We start from the raw sequence: 11143 nt of genomic DNA, 5'->3' as shown, positions 1-11143 counted from the left end.
AGGATCTAGATAACAGTCTTCTTTGGATTTTGTTTGGAGATCACAAAAGAAGGAATTCTAACAATACTATAGGTGACCCACCTTTTAAAGAGCATTTTGATAAATCATAGTTTTTCTTAATGATTTTAAAAGTATATTTGTGTATATAGATATAATAATTAGACTTAGTGATGTCCTCTTAGACGACCGAGGGGTGTGGAGATCCCCCGCGGGCTTTGGGTCGTCGGCCTCGTTTGACACCGCCCCCCTTCGGGTTGTCGCGGCGCAAACGGCTTCTCCATGCCGTTTGAGACAGAGCAAAATGTGGGCCACCCCATTAATTGTGTGTATTGTTGTGTGATAAAGTGGGTCTCTCAAAGCTAGTTTTATATATAAAAAATAAGGAGATGGTCCATCCTCCACACCCTTGAGTAGTCCCAAGGGGATGGTCCTCCACCCATGGTGATGTGGCGCCTATGTGGCGAATAGTCCCCAAAGAGACTAAGCAAACCACACCCCATGGTCTTATAAAACTCTTACGAGTTGTAATTAGTAAGTCATACACGCGGAACTATACTTATAGGAGTCATAGGATGGGCTTAGGCTCAACCTCATATTCGTAGTGTTTTTTCTTCGATTTTATACAAAGAACGCCCTTAAAAAAATACGAGGATACTCCAAATTAAAAAAAATATGATACTTGATATTACTAAAATCCCATTTTTATAAGCCTAAACATCTTTTACAACCTGAAAACTTGTAAAATAATTAAGCCTGAATGATAAAATAAGCCCAGATTAACAATAATAGAATTGATAGAAGGCCCAATTGGTAAATAGCAAAGCTTAGCTCAATTGGTGATTGAATTGAAAGGCGGCAATTTGGAAAACCAAACATCAAAGAAGTATCTGTGTTGAATAGAAGCCATCGACTCTACTGGAATCATCCCTGGCCCTGTTGTTTGATCGTCCCTACTGGAGCCTGATATCTGCACGAAATCGTCCCTGCCGAAGCCTGCTGGAATCATCCCTGTTGAAGCCTGCTGGAATAGTCCTTGTTGTTAACTGTTTGATCGTCTTTGCTGTTTGACTAAAATCGACGCCATTGACCGGCGTCGACCGATTGGGTTTGACATGATTTGTGTGTTTTCTTGTCCTTTAATATCTTGTTTAGTGTTATAGTTTATGTAGAATTATACATTGTATATATGTTAGGGTTTACGAATACAAATCATAAATGTTTTATGTTTAGATAAGTTAAATTTTACAAAAGGTTGTAGTTTATAGTTTTCTTTGTTATTGTTAAACTAGGGACTTTAATTCTTGAAGTTGAAGGTTGATTACTTGAATTCTTTTGTTATTGTGCGGTCGAAAAAGAGACTTTTGATAAAGTAAAAGACGGCGATGTGATAGAACGATTTTAAGCTATGAAAAAAAAGAAGATGACAAATCTATTAAGTATTTTTTGTTTTACTTTATTTATTATCATTTTTTAATTATTATTACGGTAAAAAAATTCAGGATGAGTGTTTGGGATTACGTTTTGAAGTGATTATTTGATTATTGCGTTTGTAAAATATAAATAATCTAAAAAAGTGTTTGGATGAAAAAGTGATTATCTGCCTCCAAAACGCAGTTTTGTAGAAGCATGTACCTACATGCTTTTTCAAAACGCAGTTTTAAAAACGCAAAATCTATTTTGAAAACGCATAATCTATTTTAAAAACGCAACACCAAACACCCTCTAAGTTGATGGGCTAGTTCCGCCAACATTTTCACTAAGGTATTAATTAATTAATGTATTAAAAGTTATACTTTTTGGTAGTTTAAAAGTTATTTAATGACTTGTTTACGAGTTTTTTGAGAGAGTTCGCATTTTTTTGTTTACTTTGTCCTTATTATTAACAGGATTGTATAAGCAGCCGTCTATGTGACGTCGTATCAACAACAACCCACGCCCTAGCAATCCGACAATCTCTGAGCCATTTTTACCCTCAATCCCATCAAACGTGTGATGCTAAAATTCATTTTAGAGTAACTTGTAAAAGCCCCTATGATATGATATGGTTGACATTACGAAAATATTATTTTTTTATTATATTTTATTTATTACAGATATTCCATTTTAATCTTTCAAAAGCTTCTCAAAACATAACAATTAAAATAATCGTTTATTCTTAGGGGGGACTGTGTGATATCGAGGAGTGGATGGGGGAGTGGGGTTTCTGCGGGGAGGAATGACACCGGGTGTTTGAATGGGGAGTTGGAAGTAGGAGAGAGGGTGTTTTTTCGGTGTATACTCACCGAAGGTGAAGAAGAACAAAGGGAGGAGAGAGAGCCAATGAAATTTTTTATTTTTTTAATTGAGTTGGTGTTTGAATCACTCCTAATGTTTGAGTAGAAAATGGAGAGTAAAGGGGGGGGGGGGGGGGGGAGTTGACATGGCTTTATATCATTGGGTAGAGGAAACTCAAACACCCTAAAGTGTTTGAATCATACCCTCCACCCTTAGCGCATAAATTTAAGGATTTTTAGACTAGGTGTAGTGAATGGACGCCTCATGACACCTAAGCCAAATCACGTCTTTGACTATATATTTTGGTTTAACTAAAAAGTGTATAACATCATATCATTTTCATGTAAGCATTGATTAATTTAATTAACGCACCGTTTGACAAACGTGTCGTGGGTTAGCTGAAAAAAGTGTTGTGATTAATTAAAAAAACTCGCAACTAACCCTTTGGCGTTGCTTTCTTTAGCACCGTTCTTTGGTGTTGGTGTTTCTTGTGGGGGGGGGGGGGCGTTATCATTCGACGTGGCAGGGAGCGTTAGCCCACAACAAAGATTCCTACACACCGGTATAAGGGCACCAAGGTAGAGGTGTACAAATCGGTTTTTTTTGAAAACCAGTTACGGTTATTAACCGGACCGGTTTTTTTCGTTCAAAACAATAACCGGTTTTTTTAATAACCGGTTTCGGTTACTAACCGGTTTTTCAAGTCCAAAACATTAACCGGTGTAACCGGTTGGGACCGGTTTTTAACCGGTTTTTTTCATAAAAAAAACCCGGTTTTTTACCGGTTTTAACTGGTTTTCTTAAAACCGGTTTCGGTTAGTAACCGGTTTTTGGGATCAATAATAGTAACCGGTCACCAACCGGCGGTTCGGTTATAAAACCGGACCGGTTATAAAAAAACCGGTTAAAAAAAAACCGGTTTCAGTTTTTTTTTCCGGTTTCAGTTCTAAAACCGGTTTTTTTGTACATCTCTACACCAAGGGAGTGATGAGGGAATTGGTATAAGAGGAGATGGAAGATTGTAGTTAGTTAAAATTTCACTATCTATGTGACAATAATATGATATTAATCTTTATAAGTTTTTAGTTAAATTACAACATATAGTCTTATTTCAACTTTTAAATTTTGAACTTATATTATTTAAAGACCTTTAAATTAAAAAAAAAAAGATAAAAATGCTAAAATCTGTAAACATATTCGTCAACTTTTTATCTAGTTTTACCATTTAATTTAAAAATTAAAATAACAACATTTTCTAATAGTTTTTCTTGAATTATATCAATCGGGAATTTCCTCCTTTTAGTTTAAGACTTAACAAAACCTAAAATAATCTTATTCTATTTTAATTTAAACTTAAAATATATTCAAATCCTACAAAATCAAAATCAAAATCAAACATATAAAAAGAACTTAAATAATATCTTTGGACCATCTACTTTCGGTGATCAAACACCCACACTGCCACACACACACACACACACAGACACATGTGACTAGATCTCCAACAAGTTCATACACCATCAGAACAGAAAACGACGGAGAAGGAGAGTAAAAAAGCAAAAAACTTGAACAATCCATGGAAACAAGATCTGAAAACCTATGCCTTCAAACACACACACACACACAAATAACCCATTGATCAAACTAGATCTAAAACCAACATAAAATTAAAGAAAAACAAACCCTTAAAAAAGTTAATGATGGAAACAAGTTCAAAGGGATAAGGGATTGTGCGAAAGTGTTGAAGTCGGTGTTTTGTTAATGTTATGTTAGTTATATATATATATATATGCTATTCATTAACAGCCGTCCGATCAGTTTCATGCAAAATCTTAGCCCTAGATGATGATCAGTATAAAGTTTCATCTCTTTCTGCATTTCCTCTCCTCTTCAAGAATTTAAAATGTAAGACAGACAGCCTGCATACTCACCACGGTGACTACAACGCACCCTCAACTACCACAAGTACAAGAAACAAACAGAAAAAGAAAAAATGAATTAATATAGAGAAAGCAAAAACAATATTTTATTTATTTTATTTTATTTTAACTAACAACCACGAGCAGAAGGCAGTAAAATTCAGGAAAATACAATGAAAGATTGCGAATCCAAACTAAGAAAACGATTACAAACCCATGACTCCAAAAACTCGAAAGCAAAATACTAACAGAAGGCGCGGGCTAGGGGTTTTACCACAGTCGGCCTTCGGATGGTATGTTTTCTAATTAGTGACATGCCAGGTCACCAGTGCTACTTGCAATCGCAAGCGTGGGGGGCTTTTACCATGAGCATACCAGAATGATCTGACTTTGTTAGACGTTAAAAAAATATTGCTTGAAAATTAACTATACATAAATAGAATTTTAAATAGAAAAGGGAAACAAAGCCATGCTCTTTAGCTCGAACTTATGATATCATAGTTTTGTAATGACTTATTTCAACTAATGAACACGCATGTAGCGTATTCAGGAATTATTTTTAAAGGGTGCGAATGAGGGGTTTAATAAAAGTTTCAAGGGATGCAAGTGTAAATTTAGCCTATAAAATACACAAAAAACTTGGGTCCGCCCTGGCCTCTTACTCAACACGATCCAATCATCTTTCACTTCTATCAATAATAATCAGGAATACATACTTTAAACAACAAAATCTATCTTAGTTATAAGTTGTGTGCATTGGGAACACGAGTTTTAGAGATCAGTGGCGGACTCAAGAATTTTTCATGGGGATGCGGAATACTTTTAAAGATTTTAGACCCCTAGGTATATAAAAAAAATCGATTCATGTCAGGTCGTATCAGGTCGGTTCGGGTCAAGTCATGTAAAACAAAAGAATATCAAGCTAAAATTCATATATGATAAAAATCAAAGTCAATGAACAGTGATTATTATTAAATTAATATTAGAAATAGAATTAGAATTATTAGAATTATTTAAAATTAGAATTAAGAGATGAGCAAATGGTATCGGGTATAGGTACTGGTCTCAAATTTACCAAACCGGTGTATTTTCGGTACCGGTTCTGCACACAGGTATTCACCGGTTTTTACCCTCAAATACCGGTGCCGTACGTGTACCGACCGGTACAGAACCGTACCATACTAGGTATATTCGGTACTGGTACCCACTTTTGAGGATTTCGGTAACGGTATTTTCGGTACCTACCGAGGTCATCAAATCCTGTAGCAACACAGCAATGCAAGTAATTGCACCGTTTAGATTATTTTTCATACACACAGTAAGTAAACTGTATTTCGTTTGAATGAGGTTTTATATACACAACTTATTTTGCTTTTATTTTTTGTTTTTTTCTGTAATGAATGAATTGTAGCATGTAAAATTAACTTGGATATTTAGAATATTGATGAGCAAATCGTATCAAATCCTGTAAACGAACCGGTATCGTATCGGTACCAAATTTACTATAACAAGTCATTTTCGGTACCAATTTGGTACCCACATTTTGGCGTTTTCAGAATCGTTACTTTAGGTTCGACACCGGTCTAGCACCATACCTGTATTTGTTGATTTTTACCTTCAAATACCATACCGTATTGTACCGAGCATTTTCGGTGCCGGTACCTAATTTCGATGATTTTCCAGATCGGTACTTTCGCTGCCGTTACCGGTACCGAGCCCATCCATATTTTAACGTGTTAGCATCGTAATAACTGAACTGAAAACAACCGAATTTCCAACGTGTAGGACGTGTGGGTCCTATTATTATGTATTAGGTTATTTAAAATCGTTTTTATGACGGAGTGACTATCCTTACCACGTCATTTTATTTATGCTTTGATATTCGGTATCTGTTTGCCGTTGCTGACACGCCTTTTGTAGTCATTGGGTCCCGCCGCAACGCGCGGACGGAAAATAACTAGTTTATATAATAATCAAAAACATGTCAAACGTCGTTACAAACATAGTTAAAATGTCGCTATACGGGTTTTCATTTTTTGAAATCTATCAAAAACATCTAGAGCTACTTTTCTAAGTAAATCTTTCTCTAAATAACATATACAACTAATTTTCAACACTAAACACTTAAACAATCATCATCAAACTTTCATAATTTTCCACTTTAAAATCAAGTACTAGTTTTAATTGTTGATTCCTTCTAATTAACCATTTAAACACACTAAACTTTAACTAAAACAACAAAATCAACCAACTAAAGTTTCAAAAAAACAACAAAATAACTAAAATTTCAAACTTTTTTAACAATTGTATTTCTCCTAATAATCCAAATCAAGAAAACAAAAAAAAAATAATCGAACTATACTCGAAATTAGTGATGAGATGTTGTTTTCGTGAGTTTGGGGGCCGAAATTGCGGTGGGTTGGGTTATTATATTTTAGTTCAAATTAGATTATTAGATTGAGTTAAGCTTGAGTTATGATGTGTTTATTGGGTTAAAGGTTAAGAAAAAGTTAATTGGGTTAAGCGAAAGTTAGTTACGTGGAAAGTTAGTTAGTTAAGTGGAAAGTTAATTAGGTTGTATTTAAAAAAATCAGTGTTTACGTAAATTTTTTCACAAATTCATAAGATTTTTTTCCAGGGAGGGGCGCGAACGAAAATTTCCAAGGGGCGCGAACGAAAATTTTCAAGGGTTGCGGTCGGGATTTTACCGGAAATTCAACACTAAATTTTATTTTTTCCAGGGGTGCACCCGCCCACCTTGAGATATAGCTGGGTACGCCCCTTTAAGAGATCAATATTCGTTAGGTAAAGTGTTGTGGAGTATGTTTTCAGTGACCCTTCATGTTTATGTTGTCTTATTAGGCTATTCGGTATGGGGCCGTCGTGGGACACGTCGCCCCAGAACACCATTTCCTTTGGACCGTCGGCGTCGTCTTCGTCCTCCTGCAGTCGTTCAAGCAGGGCCTCCACTTCTCACACACACATATACATACAACACACACGTGCGTACGCACACACACACACATATATATATATATGTATATTTAGGTCTATTCCTCATTTCTTTAGGTTCATCCCTTTTCGACCCATCCTCAAACTCATCCTACGTGTCAGAGCATCCTTTAAGAACTAACCTCATCCATAGATTCTCATGTATTATCTTCTAGCTTAGTTCACAACACCTTCCAACAATCTCTACATAGCCATTGGGTACCATAGTGTCATTTGGAAGTGCACGTGATTGCTTAAATGGTGATGCGTCATTCAAGTACATGAATAGACTTGATAGAGTAATTCTTTGATTGCTCAAATATTGCTAATTGTTTTATGGATGTGGGCAATTGAACTTTCAATAGATTTGACAAAAATTGTGATTAAGACATGCAACATGTTAAAAACAGGTTAACTAACCCGAGATTAAATGGTCAAACGAGATTCAAGTCAACAGATGTAACTTTAAATCCATATTGAATAGGTCTCATCGATGAAGTGGCAACATTGTTAATCTAAATTTATAGAAGTTTTATTGCACACGTTTCTAAAAAAACACTCTTAGTAATAAGATATGTTGTAACGTTTACCCATTTTCATATAAATATTTATAATGGTTAGATGGTGTTTAACAAAATCAACAATGCCTTGTTTATATATGTATAGTTACTAATAATAGTTAGTTTTTAAGTCCTGATACATCTTTGTGATATCCGGACAAATGGACTACCTTGATTTATGATGTTCATCAAGAAGTGGCTATTTCACTTCACACGTGTATGAATAGCTCTACCATAGAAGGACCAAACCCTGTGCTACGAAACGATTGTTGGTGTCCTAAACAAATCCATTAAGTCAAACTTCAATTTCTCAAGTCTGACAACGTATTTACACATACTTGATATGTGAAGACTCAATAACCAGTTGGTCCGAGCTGGTCGTGAAATAGAGTCTCAGAAGTCTTTGCTACAACCTGAAAGATCACAACAAGGAAAGAAACACACCGCTAGCCTCGTCACAGGGAGGGGTATATCTGTGACCAAACTCGGGCGTGAGAATAAGTATTAGAGTATGTGGAATAGGTTAGTGAGAGAGAAGGAGAGTTATAGAGAGAAAGTAGTGATTACCCTTTTTTTGGAGATCTAAGTGTGGTATTTATACCTTTTGGTTATGCAGATGTGGCAGAGTTAGTTGTGGCCGAACCTTGCATTGTCAGGCAGTTAGAGTTGTGGGTCCCGGGTTAGTTAGAGATGATCCCCTATGTCGATCGTACCTACTATGCCGTTCGGTACGATCTGCCGACGCCTTTTCTTCGGCAGCTGACGTTTGGACCTTGGCGGATGGTGGTCGGCCCGAGGTAGACAATGTTCGGTCCGGTGCTTTGCACGTAACCTCATCAATATGCATGTCGCATCAACTTAAAAAAAAATTGATGTGTGACTAAACTGATACAATCACTTAAAAATAAGTACACTTTTATAAAATAAACCAAATCAAATTTTTATATAATTCAAGGTAAAATAATCCAAATCAAAGTTTTATATAATTTAAGATTAATAAAGGATATAACTGACAAGACATAACAAACTAAAGGTAAAAGTAACTAGTAGAACAAGGTTAAGGTTTATTAACTTAGAAGTGTTTTGTAAATAAGATTTGTTAAAATAAAAACAAATCGAGTATGTTTAGAACATTAGAGTAAAGATTATGTACAAATAATTATGAAATGTCACTGTATTTTTTTTTTTTTTTACTTTTTCACTCAATTCGTACGTTTTGCAAAATGTCACCGTATTTTTTTTTTTTTACTTTTTCACTCAATTCGCACTTTTTGTACGACACGATACTTTGTATTTGATCTTTTGTTTAGAGCGTTATAAAATTTATTAAAGTATTTAAAAGTGATTTCTTTAACTGAATTTATGATTACTTAACTGAATTTATGTTATTATATTTATATTATTATATGTGTTTAATCAATTCATGTGATTATATTTGATTATGTTAACAGGCAGGGATAAGCCCATTATCAGTGCTCTTGAATATGTTAGAGAGTATTGCATGAAAAGGATTGTCAATGTGCTGAAGGTTATTGCTAAGACTGATGGTGTGTTGACTCCAAAAGCTGCTGAGCATTTTGAGCTTGTCAAAAAACATGCAGCCAATTTAATTGTCCAGTGGAATGGTGGTCCTAAGTATCAAGTTAGTTGTTATTTGGGTGAAAGATATGGAGAGCAGTTTGTTGTGGATGTCATTGAGAGGACCTGCACATGCAGGAAATGGGAAATAAGGGGCATGCCTTGTACACATGCTGTTGCCACCAACTGGGATATGGCTGCAAATGGTTTGAAGGTAATTTCATTACTGCAACTGAAGTGGCTGCAAATGGTTTAAAGTTAATTAATGTATTTTTTTTTTGTTTGCACAGGTTGACATACCAGAGAGATGGGTGGATGAGTGCTACTGGTTGTCTACATGGAAGAAGGTATACTCTTACAAAATAGGGCCAATCAATGGAAGAAGCATGTGGCCTAGGGCACACTGTAGTACAAAACTCCTTGAACCAATGTACCACAAACCTGTTGGCAGACCCAGGAAGATGAGAAGAAAGGATGAAATGGAGAAGGAAGATAGCATGGTTAAAGATGGCAAGTTGAGTAGGAAATGGAAGACAGTGACATGTGGAAGCTGTGGAGGAAAAGGTCACAATAAAAGAAGGTGCACCGGACAAGGCTCAACTGCTGCTCAATCTAGTTAAATAGGATGTTTGGTTATGCTTTTTGATGCTTTTTTATGTTATTAGGCTGCTAAAACTTCTGGTTATCCTTTTTTATGTTATTAGGATGTTTGGGATATGTTATCAAACAGTTTGGGATATGGTTTTTGTAAAACTGTTGTTACCAGTTTGGGATATGTTCAGTTTTATCTTATGTTCAGTTTTATCTTATGTTCAGTTTTATCTTATGTTCAGTTTTGTAAGACTTTGGTTTTATCAGTTTGGTCAATTTGCCTTGTCAGGTTTACTTGTCAGGTTTACTTGTCAGGTTTTAAAGACATATTATGGTCAATTTGCCTTGTCAGGTTTTAAAGCCATATTATGGTCAACACAAACAAAACACAACTTCATTATAAACAACTTCATTATAAACAAAACACACTTTATTACAAACAAAACACACTTTATTACAAACAAAACACAGCCTTCACATTTCATTACTGGACTAACATTATGAATCATTACTGGAATAACATTATGAAGGCTTCAAGAGAAGACTGATCAAAACAACTACAAGGATTAACACTAAAAGGCCAACAAGTATACACCAACTCATCACTAATGCAGCATCCTTTCTTCTAATTTCATGCTTCAATTCTTCAAATCTGACTTCAATGCTCGAACTGTGATTTGGGGCTTTATGAAACCCTAACTCTGGGGATGGAGGAGAGTTCACAGGAGGATCAATCCACACAAAGAACTTACATTTTGATCTCTGAAAATAAAAAATTTCAGTAAACACACGAATTAGGTGATAAGGGGATTCAAATACTTACCATTTGTGGGCATGTATAAAATCTCCGTTCAGGGTTTTTGGAGGTCTTCGATGTCTTCATCAATGCTGCTCTACCACACTTGCACATCACCATGACGGCTGTTAGGGTTTAGTATGTATCTTCGATGTCTCTGTTCACAGATGAGGAAAGGGGGAAGAGCATGTTAGATTTAGGGTTATAAATTGGGAGGGAAAGCAGTTCATTAGGATTAAATGACATTTTTACCCTCACGTTTATTGCACGTGAGGGTGTCAGGGTTAGCATTTAACAGCCAACTAACCTTAGGACCTTACTTTGTTAAAAAATTAAAAGTTAATACCCTAAAACGTGATTTTAAACTCTTAGTACCTTAGATTGTTATTTAGTGTAAACCACAGGGACTAACTGTGTAATTAACTCTTAAATAA

At 35.4% G+C, this 11143-nt stretch overlaps 2 protein-coding genes across 2 annotated transcripts; one reads left to right on the top strand and one right to left on the bottom strand.

Moving 5' to 3' along the window:
* Positions 1 to 9170: 9170 nt before the first annotated feature.
* On the top strand, positions 9171 to 10090 carry LOC110907080. Its single transcript, XM_022152113.2, has 2 exons — positions 9171 to 9536; positions 9613 to 10090. Exons 1-2 carry the CDS (start codon positions 9186 to 9188, stop codon positions 9940 to 9942), a joined length of 681 nt encoding a protein of 226 aa, XP_022007805.1. The 5' UTR covers positions 9171 to 9185; the 3' UTR covers positions 9943 to 10090.
* A 235-nt stretch (positions 10091 to 10325) lies between these two features.
* LOC110905702 lies at positions 10326 to 10916 on the bottom strand. Its single transcript, XM_022151251.2, has 2 exons — positions 10737 to 10916; positions 10326 to 10675 (listed from the first exon to the last, which is right to left on the bottom strand). The coding sequence occupies exons 1-2, from the start codon at positions 10827 to 10829 to the stop codon at positions 10436 to 10438; spliced, it is 333 nt and encodes a 110-aa protein (XP_022006943.1). The 5' UTR covers positions 10830 to 10916; the 3' UTR covers positions 10326 to 10435.
* Positions 10917 to 11143: the final 227 nt, after the last annotated feature.

Source organism: Helianthus annuus, chromosome 9 (assembly GCF_002127325.2).
Source record: "Helianthus annuus cultivar XRQ/B chromosome 9, HanXRQr2.0-SUNRISE, whole genome shotgun sequence".
Taxonomy (NCBI): Eukaryota; Viridiplantae; Streptophyta; class Magnoliopsida; order Asterales; family Asteraceae; genus Helianthus; species Helianthus annuus.
This window is presented reverse-complemented; position numbering and strand designations above follow the sequence as displayed.

Bases quoted from the DNA above. Each gene is read 5' to 3' on its own strand.
- LOC110907080 (XM_022152113.2), top strand. From the start codon at position 9,186: ATGTTAACAGGCAGGGATAAGCCCATTATCAGTGCTCTTGAATATGTT. The intron at 9,537-9,612 runs GTAATTTCATTA...TTGTTTGCACAG, and splicing joins TGGCTGCAAATGGTTTGAAG to GTTGACATACCAGAGAGATG.
- LOC110905702 (XM_022151251.2), bottom strand. From the start codon at position 10,829: ATGGTGATGTGCAAGTGTGGTAGAGCAGCATTGATGAAGACATCGAAG. The intron at 10,676-10,736 runs GTAAGTATTTGA...TTTTATTTTCAG, and splicing joins TTTATACATGCCCACAAATG to AGATCAAAATGTAAGTTCTT.